The sequence below is a fragment of the Aythya ferina genome, assembly GCF_964211825.1.
Source record: "Aythya ferina genome assembly, chromosome: 3".
NCBI lineage: Eukaryota > Metazoa > Chordata > Aves > Anseriformes > Anatidae > Aythya > Aythya ferina.
The window spans coordinates 7085183-7104797 of NC_140298.1; the positions used below are offsets into that span (position 1 = coordinate 7085183).

At 41.4% G+C, this 19615-nt stretch overlaps 1 protein-coding gene across 9 annotated transcripts in view; it reads right to left on the minus strand.

Annotated features, from left to right (window-relative positions):
* MACROD2 (mono-ADP ribosylhydrolase 2) overlaps positions 1-19615 on the minus strand; it is an 858318-nt gene that overhangs the window by 239336 nt on the left and 599367 nt on the right. For all 9 annotated transcript variants that reach the window (XM_084512463.1, XM_084512461.1, XM_084512464.1 and 6 more), the window contains one exon: positions 12362-12435. In XM_084512463.1, coding sequence (XP_084368589.1) covers positions 12362-12435 — 74 coding nt within the window. The remainder of the gene's footprint in view (positions 1-12361; positions 12436-19615) is intronic.

Consider the following 19615-nt stretch of genomic DNA (forward strand, 5'->3'; position numbering starts at 1 on the left):
GAGTGAAAAGAAAAACCTGCAAAGAGAAGGAAAGTACAAACGAGGGGAGAGCCAGAAGCACGGAACCTGCCAGATCCTTACATCAAGGGTTCATTTTTAGTCTACACAACCACTCTGGATATGTAGGACATCCAAAATCAACTTTTTTCCACCAGCAAGGCTCAGAAAGCCCAGTAGCTAACACTGTGCTTTCAACGTCTATTGCAGCTTTCCCTTTCAACTAGGCTATCTGGGAGCTGAGAAACCAGATCAAATAGCTTCTCAGTACTTCACTCCTCAAGTTCCTGCAATACTCTAGGTACGAGACACCATGTCAGCCTACCTTGCTCTTGCCTACTCCCAGTCCTGACCAAGGGGAAAAAGTGCATGTACTGCTCATGGCTATCCACTGCTAGGCGTCTGCTGTCTTTTGCCAGACCCTTGCTCATCAGATCACAGCAGGACCCTTCTTTCCCCACATACAAAACCTAGAAAGTGACCAGAAATTGCCAATAATGACAGGTTCCTGACCGTTTACTTGGAAATCCCAGTTCATTGGGCAATTGAGCGCTAAAGCAATATATATACTTGTTATTATCTGTCTATAGAGAACTCTTTATTCCCTAATAGTCTCCAAAAATCTTAGTCACTTATTTCTTTCTCAGCTACTACTATTTGGAGGCATCACACAAGCTAGATTTATTTTTGCAATACCACAGCTATAAATTGCTTGTGATGGGATTGTCCCTCAAATACATCTTTGTCTCTGAGCCCTGCAGAATCTGAAACACCATGCTCGCAGCAACACAAGCACTAGTAAACATACAACTATCCTTTCTGTAAATACTTACACTTTAAACATGGGAGCCAATTCATTCTTTTCATCTACCTTCTCTAACAAGAAGAAGGTAGATTCGTATCATTAAAGATATGAATGCCTGCCCTTCCTCATTAGTGACTGTGCTGCAAAAATTCTCTCAGCTAAAATTTAGGAAAGCTTTGAGAACTAGTGTTAGTCTACAGAAGCTTACCCTCTAGTTTTACACTCAGAGCTTTGAATTACAAGTATCTTTGATCGTCTGTGCTATTGCAGTTTCCTATATCCACATCTCCACCTTGCTAATAGGGGCTTCAGTACCAACAGTGTGACAGGCAGTTTCCAAATTTCCATGAAGACTCAAACCCCATCCTAAGAGCATTCACACATGAGAAACCTTTAGTTATAATGAGATCTATTCTCATATGACACATCCCATAAAGATCACTCTTGGAAAAACAAAACAAAACAGGCCTAGGGTATTTTACAAATATAAGTATGCATATTAATTAGATTTTGAACTTAAGATATCTCCAAAGCTGTATCGATACACATATAATTAAAAAAAAATAAAAATCAAGGGCAGTTGTTCTTCAACTGTCTGAAGGGAAATACGTTTGCTTTGTAAATATTAATGAACTTAATATGGTGTCTGTAGGGAGAAGCTTTAACAGGGAACACAGAGCATCGATGCAACAGAGTCACAAGGAAAGTCAGTAGGGCTAAAGCATGTAATTCCTATTGTGCTTTCTGAAATATTCCCCCATCATGAGGTTATCATCATACAGGTTGTATATTATTAGTATGAATTCCCAAAGGAAGATATTTGTTTAAATGCCCAAAGGGAAGAGGGTATCATCTGACACATATCAGGTTCTAAGATTGAGTTCAGGGGACTCAAAGTGTTGTTTGATAAGTTTCTTTCACATTAGGGCAAGGTTTTGCATTCACTTCAAAACAGCAAGCAGCAGTGCAAGCTCAAAGACTTCTTCCACACATAGAAAAGACATTTGACGTATAGTGTTGCAGAACAAGGGAAAATTAAAAAGAATTAATGAAATTAATCAAATATGCTGTACTTTGGGAATAAAGCAACAGTTATAAATTAACATCTCAACTAAAGGATAAGATTATGAATATGCAATTAGAAGGCTAAACCTTTTAACTTTTGGCTTACAAAACCCAAAGGTGAGATGGAAGGTGACATTTCCAGCAAAAGAGGTTGAAAGATGCATATAAAACCCTTCCCCCCAACCTGAGAACATGTAGCTGGACTGAGGCTTGAACACTCAGGCCCTGGTGTGTCAAAAAGCTGGCTGAAAGACAACAGGAAAGAATGCAGACCCTGAAAAACCCTTCCTCACACCTCGTCAAACCTGGCATGGTTAAAGATGGGCTAATGAAAGGCTGTACTTCCTTGCAGGGGGGAGAAATCATAAAGACACACCTATCCCCCTGGATTTCTTGTCCATTGATCATCCATGTAGCTGCTGCTTCTTAGATTATTTTTTTCCCCCTAAGACTACAGTACTAAAGAACACAGCAGTGTATTAGCACATGGAATTTTTACTCTAATAGCCAAGACAAGACATATACTGGCTCAGAAAAGTTCAGTACTGATGGTTCAGAAAAGCATCCCAAATTCAGGAGAACTCCCGTACACACAGTTCAGTTCTGGTAATATTACAACGCACTCCTGAATCAGGATGAGGAAAGAGGGAAAAAGAAAAGACATGGGCAATTCCAACCTGGTTATTTACAAGGCAGCATTACACGTGTACATGACACCTACGCTCTGCCACACTGACTTCCAGTTCAACTGTACAATTACGTTGCTCTTTAACCTACTTAATTCTGATTTAATCCTCAACCAGTATTGGTCATCTAAACTACTGACTGTTTTCCAGTTACTTTACCAGTCCCAAAGCATGTCTTTTTGATTTAAAAAAAAAATAAAAATAAAAAAATAAAATAAAATAAAAATAAAAAAATAAAAAGAAGACTTCAATGAACCTCGTTTAGATTTAATGCCAGTAAACAGCCTGTGGAAGTAAATATGAACCTTCACTCTTATCTCAAGAGAGAACACGTTATGAGCAAGGTTAGAATCTGAGCAGGAGTCCTTTTGTAGCCTTTTCCCAAAACTCTTCTCAGGAAGCACTGTTTACCTCTGCTGCTACTAAAGGAAACAATATCATAGCTCCCCTTAGGAATAATTTATTCTCCACTTTTCATAAATCCCCTCAAAATAGAAGAGTCGAATAATCTGTCCTGAAGGCTAAGTAAGAAGGCAATACACATCCTTAATCTGTGCCTTTGTATTTAAACAATCTGTTCCATGTTAATTAACAGGTATTTCATCTTGGAAGCCTGTCAGTCATTCCCACATTTAAACATGTTCTTATTGTCAAAGCTCCCCACATCCACAGCACTCTTTCTCATTTGTTCTGTCATTTCATATATAGTAGACAGACTCATTTTTCACCTTCCCAGGAATACAGTATGATACAGAACCTATGAAGTATGTGGCCAATATCATCTAACCTATTAAATGTCAGAATCATATATCTCAAACTATATGTCAAGATGCTGTAGTCTGGCAGCAATAAACTTTTTTTTTTTTTTTCCTCACAGGGAATGCACTCTGGCTATAAGAATCCCATGCGGGATTCGTCCTGCATAGATTTGATTGTGACCTAGTGCTGATGGCTAACATGCTGAGAGATGATGGTAAGACATTGGTCAGATAAAAATCTTAGATGGTAAGACAGAATAAAACTTAGGAAAATATTCCCTTTACAGGTAGCTACCTCGCACTAGATTCTCCCCGCGTAGCATGATACGAGATGGTTGTTCAACTAAGAATCACTTAAAGTATTTTTCCATTTTATTATTTCACCTTCACAGGCCGTGCTGGACATTCTACTTGGGCAAAACTGTAGGCAGCAGAACAGAGCTTAAGTTGAACAGAGGCGGCAGCTTTCCAGAAGCAAAACAGCTACTTGAGTTTATTGGAAACAGAGCACCGAAAAGCAGACATCGTACGCTCTGCAGGATGCCAGGAAAGTGCCAGCAGAACAAAGCGTGTGCTCTTGGCTCACGCGTTAGGGCCACTGACCATGCCAGCAGCGCGGCTTCACTCAGCGCTGCATTGTGTGCTGCGGCCAGGCAGGCGGCACAGCCGTCAGCTGGTCCGTGGCCGTGCACGCATCCAGCTCACGCTGGGTGCAGGGCTAAGCACCTCCAGGGCACTCAGAGAGGCTCAGAGCACACAGCCAGGTGTTCCGCGTCTGCAAAGACCAATGGGCACGTCACCTGAGTTGGTTCAAAGAGCTGATACCCTTGCAGCCCAAGGAAACCCCAAATCTGACATCCTCTGCAGGCTGCAGAGCAGGAGGCGGGGTGCTCCTCAGGAGGTCACGCCTCACATCCTTCTGCTGAGTCTCCCAAAACTCCATCTTCATCACAGGATCCTCCTGGCACCACTCCACAGAGCCAGGCGCAAACCTTCTCCTGCCTGCACTTCCCCTTCCCCCACCTGCTCAGTTCCTGCTAGGATCCAGCCACAACACACGATACAGTTCTGTAGGACACGAAGGTATATCAAAACATTTACAACCATTTTTTTCTCTCTCATTTGAAAACAGATTCTAACAGCAATTTCTCTGTTACTTCGTGAAGTATTTTATGCACGTATCTCACAAGAGCTAAACAGATTGTTATTTATTTCCAGGTATCCACAGGGAGAGGAGCAGAAGCCAACTTAAAGGAAACTGTCTCCTAAAATGTAGCTACGATGACTAAATTTTCCCCAAATGAAGGCTGGGCCTCTTTGTTAGCATTATTGGGATTTCTGTTTGAAAGCCAATGCTTAAATAAAGGGATGTTATCATGATCTTTTTGTCATACAAGAAGTAACAGGAAAGAAAAAAGTAACGTTTTTGGAATTTGTTCTTACATGTCCTCACCACAGCAATCAGGCTCCTCCAAATACACAGAAAGCAAGAGGACAAATCAAAGAGACAAGACAAGAACTCATCCCTGATCTACAGATCCCTTTGTTAATTTACCTACATGCTTTACAGACATTTCTAACTATTCAGCTTCTTGCTATCATAACTGCTGTTAAATTGTAAGGATAAAAGGAACAAATGCTTTGGCAAATTTCAATTATTAGATGGTTAACTAGTGTAAACACAAAAGAACCCATGCAGAGACCTGTCTTGTACTCATGGCATTAATTAGCTGAACTGGAGTTATAGGAGACATTATTTCTGTGGTACACTACGTGTATTTAAATCTTCACAAAGATGTATTGATTAAAGACACCTACAGTATGCATAGAAGTGGGTTTCCTCAACTGTCTGGGTGAGGGTGGGGTGACAGGAAGCCACGTCTCCCCCCTTATTCCCTTCTTAAGGCTTTGTATTTGGCCACAAGTGAGCAACAGAGATGCCACGTGGGACAACCACAGCAATCACGAGCTGCAACATGTTTTTCCAAGAGGGATGCCTTCCTGCCTTCCCTTAATAGCTGTATCAGAAGTAACAAAAGCTTTTTAAGTTTAATAAATAAGGTATTGTGTATAATGAATATGGGCTTTGTCTGCTTTGCTTTATCATCCTTCCACCTGAATAGCAGTCTGAAGAACATATAAGAAAGCATCACTGCCTTGGCAGCTTACTTATCTTTTCAGAAAATGACTTGTCTGTTGGGATGATAGTTAGGTTTGGGCTTTAGGGACAGCACTGAATCTCTTTGAGCCCAGTGAGAGAGCAGCTACACAGAGCGAGTAAATCATTTTAATTTTGTACAAGTTGAAAAGCATTTTTTCCTCGACTTCAGCTAGATGACAGTGGCATGATGGCTGATTTTCATTTCAATCAGAGCAGCATATGATTACCACCTAATTAGAATGTAGAAATAGAAAGGAGATCATTTTTTAACCTACCCAAGAGAACGGTGTTGGGGGGAGAGGGGGGATTATGTTAATCAAATGATAGTGGCATATAAGAGCTACCAAAATAGCCGCCTGAATTTTTATTGGCACCCTTACTGTCCTTGAGAATCTATCAGTGGCTCAATAGAAACCCAGATTTGGAGAGCTTTATTTTTAAGTAATAAATATACTTGAAAATAAATACATGTCAGCACAGGCCCAAACTTGCCATAAAAGACGTCACCTTAGGCATAAATATATGCGCCTTTTTTTTTTCCCCAAAAAAATTCTCTTTTTTTTTTTTTTTGACAACTGTAAAACCATAAGCATGAAAACTAGCTGCCCAAAACCAAAAGTAATACTATCTTAGGAGGAATTGTCTGTATTGTGTCATTTTTTAGAAAAATATTTGCTTACATTAATTAAATATTGTCAGCTTGCTATTCCATTCTTTTCTGGAATAAATGTAGAAATTTAGTTGCTGTGCCTAGGGGAATATAACTGACTTTACATTAAAGTAAACTACATCAGACAACATGTTCCAAGACACAGTCTCCATCTGCATCCTTCTGCAGAGATAAAGACAAGACCTCATCTCAAGATGCCACTTTGTTTAATTGTCTCTGAAAAACGAGGAGCCTAAATTAGGTTGCAGGGACCACCAAAGGGAGGGGGAGAGAAAGTTAAAAATACAGTAAAACAACCTCTCAGTCACACATTACAGAAATACTGAAATTGAGTTGCCCTGATGTTTTGATGGGCTCAGGGGTAAAGGAATTTTGTTAGCCGCCTGACCCAGTTTTGAAGGGACAGCCATGAGCAGTGATCCTTCCCTGGTGACTCGCACCTCCAACATGTATACCTATGTAAGGCACCGCTGTGTAGCACAGGTACTGCCAAGATTAATGCGGTACCTGGAGGGGTACCACGGGGTGCCATGCTCACCTGTAGAGCGCTGCATGCAACACGATGCTGTGACCACGTTAGTGTGCCCTGAACAAAGCTCTAGTGGCTTGGAAAGCTCACTCAGGCATGCCCGTCACCCTGCCTTACGCAACGGAGAACGGTGGCAACTCCTTGCACTGTCCCCCCAGGTCCCTCCCCAGAAGGACGCCCTCCACCTCTCTGCAAACCAGCTGATACAATCTGTGCAGTCACCTCCACGTGTCCCATTGCAGGGAACGTTTCCTCAGCTCCCACACCCCAGCTCCCTGTGTCTGGCAAAGTGCACGCACATACGGGAAGTGGTGCACAGGAAAGGTGATTTCACTTGAACTATCTCCCAAGTGGAAAATACCACCGAGACTTGGATGAAGCCCAGTACAAAATGAAGCACAGGTGCAGGGCATCTGTATTGTGGCGTGCCTAACTTGAGAAACCAGGTGTTTCCTCCTGAAAACTTTGGTCACAAGGAATGAGCTATCGGGATCCTGACCCAGCCACTGAAAACAGAGTTCCACTAATTTCACCTGTACCAGGACTATGTTGCTCACCCTGTTATGCTGGAAATGCAGATGTTATTTATTTATTTTATTTATTTATTTATTTATTTTTGGGGGGGAGACAGGCAAACACTGCCACACTGGGATGATGCGCATAACTACTTGCTAAAATCTGAATCTACTGTGCTTCAGGCAAAGTAAGAAAGCCTCTTTTCAGAAGTGATTCTAATGAAAAGGAATCAGGAATGTGCTGATTTATTTTCCTTCTATGTGCTTTTAATCTGCATCAGTTATTTCAATGGAGCATATATTGCAATCACACTTCTGCGGTTGTTGTTCTACTGAGGGACGTAATAAATGTTGAGAGAGATTGTGCAAGAGAAAGAACAATACTTTGAGCTAAATGTGCTGTTAAATTAAAGTCTTTTCTTGAGCAGGGAAAAGGTCCTGAGGCTTTTCATGTCAGTGACATAAGGTAAGGCATACAACGAACATTTTTTTATTTTTCACCCTTTCAAGACACATAGCATGATCCTAACGTACAAGCAAATAACAATTACTAAATTTCCCAATGCTCTGCCACAAAAGCAAAGCAAAAACAAACACCAACAAACATAATGCCACCATCTCTCCTAAAATGTCGGGAGAGGCAAGTATTTAAAGGTGTCACATTTCCTTTGTGATACGTTATGGGAAGTCAAGTAGTAGTATCTCAGACCTTCCCAAATTATCCCAGAAAGAAACATTTCAAATTGTTCAAAGAGCTTAATGTGCATTTTTAAATGAATGCCAGTGTATAATTCCTAAAGGATGGGATCCAATTCTATTTCGTGCTCTGAAGAATTCTATTAAACCTTCAGAGCACTTTGCGAAATGTGAAAATGCAGTTTGCTAAAGAGATAGCCTAGGTGGTCTGCAGTAAATTAACCCAGTAGTGCTGACTGTTGCCATTCCTGCAAGCTTGCTCCGAGGGATTTCTATGCTTACAGTGTAACGCCATTTACCAGCTTCTAAACTAGATTTGCCCTCTGGCTGCAAGTCAGCAGACCTTGGTGTAAAACACGGCCAGAAATTAGTTTGACTTAGAGTTGCATTTCAAAACCAGAAGAGTGCTGCGTGTTACATACAAGTAAGTACTAACCATTACTTACAATATTGCTGTTTTCCCTAGCGGTCTTTATGTAGTTAAGTTTTAGGCTGCTAGACTGCTGCCCTGCCTAGCTGGTGTTTGGCGTTCAGTAAATTACAATAGATCTCTCTCTGTTGCTTTGTAACAATTAACCTCAGAAAGGAGCTAACTCCATTTGCATGGTAATGAGACATTCATCTGAGTGACATCGAAGTTAAGCATGCTAATAAGTTTTTATGCAAACACCTGAGGGGTCAAGCACAACAATGGACTCGGATAAGAAAACCTTTCATTAACTGCAAATCACTTTTCTTGTAAATGCTATGACAGAGAACTTCCTGGGACTCTAACACAGCTTGCAAGACATTTCAGAGTCATTTCAGTTATTTTCAGGGCCCCAGGCAGACTTAGGAACATAGCCACTGATTTATTTGTATTTTGAATTAATATCAGGTTGGATAAAATCTTCATTTTAGCATCAAAGGAGGCAAAGCACTACATGAAGGTAGAGAGGAGAAGACAACAATATTGCCTTATCTTTCACAAATTTGTCACAGTTTCCTGGGATGCAGAAAGACAGATAAGACACAGCTGCTGTACAGCACAACAAAGACTTATAAATATGTCAGGTGTTTCCATCTTATTTACCTATTTGGTTTTGCTAAGTGTGTTGCCATGTAGGCACGTTTCCTAGTGAGCAGATTACCATTTTGGTCTCTATCTTTCACTAAAATTTCATGAGTTCATTCAATACACACCCTACAAGCAGAGTCTGAGATCTGAGGATGACCAGCACCAGACATTATCGCAGGGATAACCGGCTGCCAAACATCTTTGTGACAGAAGGAGCAGAACCCGGACAGGATTTCTCAGGTGAAGACAAGGCAGATTCCACAAGAAGGACAGAAAGGAAGAAGGCAACTGATTCATTGAACTTCAGCACAGCCAAAAGCAAAAGGCCTCTTGTTCAGGCGAGGAGGCTGTTAGCAGGACACTGACCCATGCTGATAGCACAGCCAGCATCAAGGGAGTGGTTCTTGTTAGACGTAACAGGAGTGAAACACGGGCAGCCTTCTGAAAAGCTGGCCTCACAGCAAATGGAAAAGGTTTTGCTCCTAGGCTAGAACATGTGAGTTTAAATACATTTAAATATCCAGTGGCTGTAGTTGGAGCTGTTCTGTCTTCATGAGCAAAGTTTACAGAAAGGTCTATATTGCAAGGTATGCAGTAAGAATATACTTTATTGTTGAGACATTAAAAAGTCCCTGTCATTTTGGTTGCTGTACAATGAACTACTTTCAGGAAAAGTTTGGGTGATGTACAATATTACTACTTAAAGCCCAAAATCTAATCCAAGGGAACAAAGATATGCAAAATACAATGGGTCAGAGTAACACCTGACACTGAGCTATGGCAGTTTATTTAATATAGCTGAATTATACACACCTTCCTATAAGCATTAAACAGGAACCCAACAACTGTATGCTTCTCAAAGATCCCTTTCACTGCATAAGTCACTGCTGTCTTCAGTAGAAATACTAAATATTTTTATTTTGCTGCTGACCTACTTACGACATGTAAAATATGCCAGTATGCCACAATCTAAAATTCAAGACAGATTGCAGGAATAGTTTATGAAGAGAGAAACCACTGTACAAGAAAGTACAAAGCTATGGATAACCCTACCCTCGAAGCCTATCTTGACTGAAATCTAGTATGCCATTTTCTTCAATAATTAACAAAAGCTCTTTGAGTTTGCTTCTGAATTCTCTGATAGGTAATAATTGCTGCAAATTGATCATATGTATGCCTTCAGGTACACCAAATAGCATGAGACCTGAGCATCATGACATTTTGACTCAGGGTGTTCAGAAATGTTTAATACTACAGTTAGTAACTATAGTAATCCAAACTGGAAAACAAAACCAACAAAAATAAGACAAAAAAAACAACTGTGATGTAAGCTTAAAAGGATAATTTTTAACAATACATCTGTGGTCAGGACAGCCTGTGCTCCTTTCACTCTCCAAACTTTGTAAACTACAACTATTAACTTAAAAAGAATACAGATGAAATTGGAATTTGTGGGGAGTGAGCAAGTAGGTTTAGAGCTAGAGTGCCAAGACAACCAAGGAAATAGAAGGGAACACATTTGAGTGAGGAAGGAGGAATCATGCTTATTCGGTGTTCCTAGTTTACAGTAACCTGTGCAAACCACAAACGTGTTGGAATTTTAAGCATTTCAATCACATTTGCACAAAGTGCTTAATGCTCAGATAAAAGACAAGAACATATAGGATAAACACTGCCATTTCAATCACTGTGCTGTGAACCGCAAGTCTCCTTCCAAGACAGAGCTGAAGGGTTCTGAAAATAAGGGAAGGAACTCACCAGAAGCCTATGACAGGAACCAAAAAAATAGGGGGAAGCAGCACACACGCTAACTAAAAGTAAGAAAGAAGGAATGTGTAGGGCATACAAGGGCTTGCAGGCCAAGTCATGCCAGAAGCAGAAAAAGAAAAGAGAAGACTCAAAGCGTACATTAGAAGCAAAAGTTGTCTTACAGCTGAGAAGCAACAGCTGAACTCCAGAGCAGAATACTCCAGAAAAGAGTTTTCACTGAGAAAACAACTACTCATTTGATAGGCAGTCTACCAAACCATTTTATTTTGTTTTCAGTAATACCGCAAAGAAAAAAGTAATTAAGGGGTATATATACAACACACTCAGCTTTTGAAATAGAAAAGTTTAGTTCCAAAAAAAAAAAAAAAAAATAGCCTCTTTTTCTTCCATTATATAGCAAAAATGCAACCAAATGAAATTAAAATATAGTAAAGCACTAACACTCCATTTTCAAAAAACATAAAGCCTGTAGTTAGGCTGGTAAGATGACACTTACGCATCTTTAGTGTTAAAGATGACTGTCCATCCAAAATTGCTTCACAGCTCAAATATCTAATCTATGGAAAGAAAGCTGCTAAGTGCTTCATACCGCATTGTCCAAACATGCACGTTTCTTGGCATACCTTTTGGCACTCAGGTTTGTATATCTCAATTTACCATTCAAATCTCATCATAGTATTTCCTTTCAGTTCAAAGTTCGTCAAAAAGCAAACAAAAAACTCCTACAACCTACTAAATCGCTACCCTTGTTTATCAGAATCTCTTAACAATAAGGCCCCCCAAACACATGAATAAAAGAAATATACTAATTATGCTCCTTTGCCTAATATTTCTCCACTCCAAGCTTTGTTGAATACCTTCATACAAAAATACTCAACAACTTCAGCCGTGTGAGATCTGCCTGCTGACTGTCATTACCAGGAAACAGGCATATCCTCAGTTGAAGACATAATGATTATTTTATTCTATCACTTTGTTGCATTCTTCAATTCAATGCTAGAAACTATCAGCCTGCTAAGAACAAAAACCAGAGCAAGAAAAAAACCTAGAAAGGGAAGATATGGATATCATTCTGTTGAAAGCATTTTGTCTTGTAAAAATAATCACCATAGTGTTGTCACTGGAAGAACACCAGTCCTGTTAAAAATTCAGTTGTGTCACAAGTTTAGCAGGTGTTCCAGGGAAAATGAACACTTAACTGTAAGCAAATCAAAAATTAATAAAAATAGGAAATACTATCATACAGCTCTTTACTGTAAAGTGACCTCTGGAACACCGCTGACCTTTGGTGACTGTTTCCACTGACAACTATTATATACATTTCCTTTCCAAGAATCTCCTCATTATTAGATGAAAACTGTGACGCTCAGAAACGGCTTAGAAAGAGAATAGTCTTTTACTTTGCCAGGAAAGATTACAATACAAAGGAAATGCACAGTATGGTTTCAAACAAAGGTATTTCCCCTGAACTCCAGTGAAGCTTTTAAAATGTAACAGTCTTCCCCCAGCCACATTGTCCTAACCTGGTTTCATTTGTTTTAGACTAAATATTCACCTCAAGGCTCAAGCTGGTGTTTACTCTTTCTACATTTCCAGAGCCAAAGTCCATAATCATAAATAAAAATTTGGGAAAGTTATATTTTATTTCATACCTCGTTGTGATTCTTGCTTAACCATTCCTTAATAGTGTTAAGGGCAATGACAGCAGCAGGCTCATTTGGAAAACCTAAAGACAAAAGAAATGAGAAATAAATAGAAGGCACACGTTTTATACCCCAATAATAAAATAAAAATCTGGATTCTGCCACCCACCTTCTTTGGACTAGGTTTGAGATTGCATTTGGTGACCGCTCTATTCTAAAGATTTGGTTAGAAGTTTTAGGGGACACTGTTTAGGTGTCCCCTAAAACACTCCCAGGTTTGTTTTTGTTTGCTTGCTTGTTTTGTTTTAAGTCTGGTTAGAAGTTCACAGCACAAGACCACTAGAAACAATAGAGTTATACACATGTCGCGCTAGGCAGGCAATGATATAACATATATCACAGTAACAAATGCTAGGCTTACATCTCATGGCACACAAGAAAAATTCAGACATTTCTTAAGGCGTAAGATCTTTCTTTCTTTAATCCATCTGTCAGCAAAACTATACAACACTATGATCCTAATGCCATAGGCCTCATATGGATAAAAATGTTTGAGTTATAAATCTCTTAATTTATGACCTAAAACATAACAAACAACTTTGGAAATTAAAGAATTCATGAAGCATAAGCATATGAATTTAAGGCCTGATACTGCATGATATACTAGCAATAGCAACTCCCCCCAGCACTAAACAATATCAGAAATCTTTCTAGGGATACAGTCTTTTTGCTTTGATGGTCTCTATCTATCAAATCTAAAGATGCTTTCATTACTTAGGCAGCCTTAATTTAATTTTCCTTTAAATTTCTAACTTGAGGGCAGCAAATCATTTTTTGTGAGGATTTAAATATAAAAACCCATAAGCTGTATGAATAGCCCTCAGTAGGTTAGATTAATAGAACAGCCTTTGAAGAGGTGGAGCTGCAGGCACAATGTACAAGCAAGCAAAGGCTCTAGACAGAAACAGTCATGAAATCTGGCATACAGCTGCATACATACACTTTATTTTTTTTTTTTTTTTTTTTACATTACACAACAGTGTAGCACATAAACAGAAAATGCAGGCAGTGCAACTATCAGTAGATGCACCCAGCTTTTTGACCTGGCACGTTATCCTCCAAAATCTATCTTAACTCTTTTCAGTTCAGTGCTAGATGAAAAAAAAAAAATAAAAAAAAAATCCCTCTACCCCTCTTTGTCCCCAAAACATTACTGCCCAGAACTGAACTCAGTTTTGTAAGGATTTTTTGTATTGGTACGTACACTCTTTTAAAGTCAGAAATGACAACAATCTGTAGCAACAGTAGTAGGTGAAGTAGTCAGTGGTTGGGTAACACTGACATTTAGTATGAGCTTCCTTTCCTCACACCTCTCAAAAAAGTATAGATGTATTTATTTGCTCCCACCCCCAGGTCCAAGATGGAAAATTAGCCAAGATCCATCAACTGTGGATACTTCCAATGCTGCTACGAAGATGTATTCTTATGACATTTAATAATGCTGCTGATACCGTCAAGGGATGTGTCTTATAACAGCAGCTAATGAATGCTAACAGAACCCCAAGCCTGATGTTGGTCATATGTAGGAACAGACCTCTGAGCAGTCTGCTCAAATTAGCAATATTTTCTCTAACAAACCACAACTTTGTAACACAGAAATGCTGTGCCCAGAGCTTGGTAGGTCTGGGTGGACATACAATGAACACCATGCAGAGGGAGGAATGCATATTTCAGACAACTGAAATACCATTGTTTATGCACTGAATGGTTTATTTCCAGAACAATCCTCCCTCCAGTAAGATTCACTTTTCAGGCTTGTTTTTCACTCCCCTGCAGTAGGGCCTTTGCCCAAAACCATGATAACACACTAGCAATTTTATAGAATCATAAATCTCTCAATAAATCATTCATTATTTAGGAAACTGCTGCCTTACTAACCAGTCTTATAGAGAAGCTTATCTACAAAACTGGTGTTCAATTACTCCTAAGTAACCACAATGTAGAAGAAATTGTTCAGCAACAAAAATAATAATAATAATTAAAAAAAAAAAAAAAACTTGAACCTTGTGTATGATTTCAGAAAACACCTTAAAATCCATAGAAAGCTTTTATGACCACAGTTACAAAAAAAAAAAAAGTGTTTTTAGTGTTTTACACGCATTTCTGGTAAATTTAATGAAAGGATTACCTTCTCGGCTTTTTGTAGAGGCAGGATGGAATTTAGCTTCCTGTTCCATACCCTGCACCAGCACAAAAGGCCCTGTGTCTCCGATTCTCAAACACAAAAACATTCGGTTTTATAGCACTGGGTTAAAGGGAGATAAACTGAGATGGGATCTTTTTAAACACGTTTTTGTGTTGTTTTTATCTCTAAGCTACATTTGTCTGCCGTAACATTTCTGGCCTGCTCCCATACACACACACACACACACACCTCTCCCCACTTTCTTTCAGCAAAAAAGCAATCTCAGTGAGCACGTGGGAATCAAATTACTTGAGAGAAATGAGCTCGAGGAGCCTCACAGTTAACCGACTGCTGGAGCAGCGGCTCAGACAATTCCGGCTAAAGGCTCAATTTCACAAAAGATAAAACAGGTAAAGTAATAAGAGTGACACTGGCCCATGTTACTGCAGTGAGCGCTCCTCCAGAATACTGAAAAGGACAAGGGCACAAAAAGGCAAAGAAGCATTTGCTGTAAGGTGCAGGCAAGCAGTGCCTCTGAAGGACCTCACTGGGTTTATGTGGTTACAGACGAAGGGAAGGTTGCAGGCCGTACGTCATCGATGGGCACGGTGTATAGCGTGTACCTACCAGTGCTCACAGGACTCCACATGGACGGGCCTTCCTACATGCCCAAGTGGCAAAACTGGCATTTTGGCAACAAATCCCACTACGCCACAAAAAGCGGCACAGGATATCTTTGGTTGCTGAAAAATTCCTTGGTTCCTTGCTATTCCAGCAAGGGGAGATTGTGCTGCAGCCCTCCACATTTTGCAGTGCCCATTAATCGCAGCTCACCATCTATTACCAGGATCAACTCCCGACCCTCCAAGCACAGAAAATGCTAGGAGTGATTAGCCGCTGCCTCTTGTGCCCCTCTCAGTTTGGGAACCCTCCTTTAAAGTACGGCTTTATTCGCTACTGCTCACGTGCTGTGGTGGGGTTCGTGCAAGCCTGGCACATCAGGAGGAATGAAGGCCCTGCAGCAAGTCCTGCTAGGAAAACTCTCATGTTTTTGCCCAGTTGCTTCACAGCTCAAGTCATCAGGTGTCCCTCCAGACAGATCAGCTGCCTTCGTATACAACCATAGAAATGTGACTGCGAGCTTTCACAACAACTTGGGTACCAGCATCAATCTGTCTAGCCGCAGACAAACTTAAAAGTTTCACAGAATCACAGAATTTCTAGGTTGGAAGAGACCTCAAGATCATCGAGTCCAACCTCTGACCTAACGCTAGCAGTCCCCACTAAACCATATCCCTGAGCTCTACATCTAAACGTCTTTTGAAGACTTCCAGGGATGGTGACTCCACCACTTCCCTGGGCAGCCTGTTCCAGTGCCTCACAACCCTTTCAGTAAAGAAGTTCTTCCTAACATCTAACCTAAAACTCCCCTGGTGCAACTTTAGCCCATTCCCCCTCGTCCTGTCACCAGGCACGTGGGAGAACAGGCCAACCCCCACCTCGCTACAGCCTCCCTTGAGGTACCTATAGAGAGCGATAAGGTCGCCCCTGAGCCTCCTCTTCTCCAGGCTGAACAAGCCCAGCTCCCTCAGCCGCTCCTCGTAGGACTTGTTCTCCAGGCCCCTCACCAGCTTCGTCGCCCTTCTCTGGACCCGCTCAAGCACCTCCATGTCCTTCTTGTAGCGAGGGGCCCAAAACTGAACACAGTACTCGAGGTGCAGCCTCACCAGAGCCGAGTACAGGGGGACGATCACCTCCCTAGCCCTGCTGGTCACACTGTTCCTGATACAAGCCAGGATGCCGTTGGCCTTCTTGGCCACCTGAGCACACTGCTGGCTCATATTCAGCCGACTATCCACCATCACTCCCAGGTCCTTCTCTGCCTGGCAGCTCTCCAACCACTCATCTCCCAGCCTGTAGCTCTGCTTGGGGTTATTGCGCCCCAGGTGCAGGACCCGGCACTTGGCCTTGTTGAACTTCACAGAATCACAGAATCACAGAATTTTATAGGTTGGAAGAGACCTCAAGGTCATCGAGTCCAACCTCCAACCTAACGCTAACAGCCCTCCACTAAACCATATCCCTAAGCTCTACATCTAAACGTCTTTTGAAGACTTCCAAGGATGGTGACTCCACCACTTCCCTGGGCAGCCTGTTCCAGTGCCTCACAACCCTTTCAGTGAAGAAGTTCTTCCTAACATCTAGCCTAAAACTCCCCTGGCTCAACTTAAACCCATTCCCCCTCGTCCTGTCACCAGGCACGTGGGAGAACAGGCCAACCCCCACCTCGCTACAGCCTCCCTTGAGGTACCTAAAAAGAGCGATAAGGTCGCCCCTGAGCCTTCTCTTCTCCAGGCTGAACAAGCCCAGCTCCCTCAGCCGCTCCTCGTAGGACTTGTTCTCCAGGCCCCTCACCAGCTTCGTCACCCTTCTCTGCACCCGCTCAAGCACCTCCATGTCCTTCTTGTAGCGAGGGGCCCAAAACTGAACACAGTACTCGAGGTGCGGCCTCACCAGAGCTGAGTACAGGGGGACGATCACCTCCCTAGCCCTGCTGGTCACGCTGTTCCTAATACAAGCCAGGATGCCGTTGGCCTTCTTGGCCACCTGAGCACACTGCTGGCTCATATTCAGCCGACTATCCACCATCACTCCCAGGTCCTTCTCTGCCTGGCAGCTCTCCAACCACTCATCTCCCAGCCTGTAGCTCTGCTTGGGGTTATTGCGCCCCAGGTGCAGGACCCGGCACTTGGCCTTGTTAAACTTCATGCAGTTGACCTCAGCCCATCGGTGCAGCCTATCCAGATCCTCCTGCAGAGCTTTCCTACCCTCAAGCAGATCGACACACGCGCATAGCTTGGTGTCATCTGCGAACTTACTGAGGGTGTACTCAATGCCCTTGTCCAGATCATCGATGAAGATATTAAAGAGGACCGGCCCCAGCACCGAGCCCTGGGGGACGCCACTAGTGACTGGCCTCCAACTGGACTTGGCTCCATTCACCACGACTCTTTGGGCCCGGCTATCCAGCCAGTTTCTAACCCAACGAAGCGTGCGCCAGTCCAAGCCAAGAGCAGCCAGTTTCTTGAGGAGAATGCTGTGGGAGACGGTGTCAAAAGCCTTGCTGAAATCAAGGTAAACCACATCCACAGCCTTTCCCTCGTCCACCCAGCGCGTCACTTTGTCGTAGAAGGAGATCAGGTTCGTCAAGCAGGATCTGCCTTTCATAAACCCATGCTGACTGGGCCTGATCGCCTGCTTGCCCTGCAAGTGCTGCATGATGACTCTCAGGAGGATCTGCTCCATGAGCTTCCCTGGCACTGAGGTCAAACTGACAGGCCTGTAGTTTCCCGGGTCTGCCCTCCGGCCCTTCTTGTAGATGGGCGCCACGTTTGCATATTGCTTGTTTCCTTTCCTCCTCTTTGCATATTGCTAGTAGATGTATACACTCCTACATTCACTCTCTGTGATTAATGACTATGCCTTCATGCTCACCACTAAAGCAACACATCCTAGTATCATCACACAAAAAAAACACCTCATCTGGATTATGTTGCTTCTGGTACATCATTGCACAACTATTACATGCAGAGACAGTCTACGAAGGCTTTACAAGATCTTCTAACTTAGGAGCTTCTGCATCTGTTTCCAGGACTTTATCACCTAATTCCTGGAAATTATAACATTGACCTGAGGCATAGCTGGTGAAACAAACTGGACATTATGCAGGTTCTAATGATCATAATTTTTGAGAGGAGTGATAAGATCTTACAGAACTGTTTCATATATTTGATATTAAACAAATGTGCTCATTTAGAGAAAAAGTGCGGAGGGGGACTGAGAAAGAAGTGTGAAGATGCATGCTGAAGTTCCTCTTACATTGTCAGTTGATTCCCTGGAAAACAACTAGTAAGAACATACAAGTCCCCATGTTTCATTAACATTCAGAAAATATGTGATGAACTCCCTGTTGTTAGACACTCTAGGGCAAATGCTCAGCCTTTTGTGCTTAGGGGATTTAGCATAGAAACATTCATACTATTGTGATGTCTATTACTGTATGCCTAATTTGTCTGTGTAGTATCTGGAAAATATATACCACGAGTTCTTCAATGAATAACAGTGTAACAAGGATTTCGTGAGATAAAATTAATAGAAATCTATTTCAAGGACTCCCAAATTGTATGGAGATGCCTGTAGCTTTATCTGTCTCTTTTAGTGTGCTCAGTCCACTGTTGCATATTATTAAAAACGTCCAGCTTACAAGCAGGTAATGCTACCTCCCCATGAAAAGTCCATTAAGAAAACCTAAGTACAAAATAAACAACCTCTAGCATGATATAGCTGAAGATGATGATAACAGACAATACCTGTTAGGTTATAATGCTAACAAGCAAACGTCAATCCAGAAAATCATTTCAATCGCTGCAGGGGTCAGTGTTATAATTTGTCACTTTAACCGAGATGTTTTCTGTAAATCAAGCTATCCTTGTAAAAAAGGTCTGCATCTTTTTTTTTTAATTATTATTATTTTGTTAGCACAGTCTAAATACTAGATAGGTTTTTATTCATTTTAGACTGCTCCCTTCTCTGTGGTTTCCAAACACCTCATCACAATCTTAATATACTTATTTGCCAGCTTTAATGGTTTTATTTCAAAGCAAATTGTGAAAAAATAAAAATAAAATTCAACACAAATACTCATTAGGAGTTTCTCACACTTGCTCAGAAAAATATCTACACTGGCATGTTTGTGCATATATCAAGGATGTACTTTAGGATGTTTACGGACTGCTCCTGTGCTTTAAAATCAAACCCAATTCCCTTTGTTTAGGCAACAAGACTGCTAAAATGTAACAACTTCCATTATTTAGTTTATATTAAACAATGTTTAATAACATATGAAGGAAGTTCTAACAGTAGTTCAACAGTAACGTTTGACACTGTGGAAGCATATTGAAGGTCCTCTCTGCACTCAGTACAATGGGGTATTTTCCACCACGCATCTAGTATTTGTTGTGTGGGAATCGTCAGCACCAGATGGTATGGAAAACCAACTTTCTCCAGGTTTATTTTTT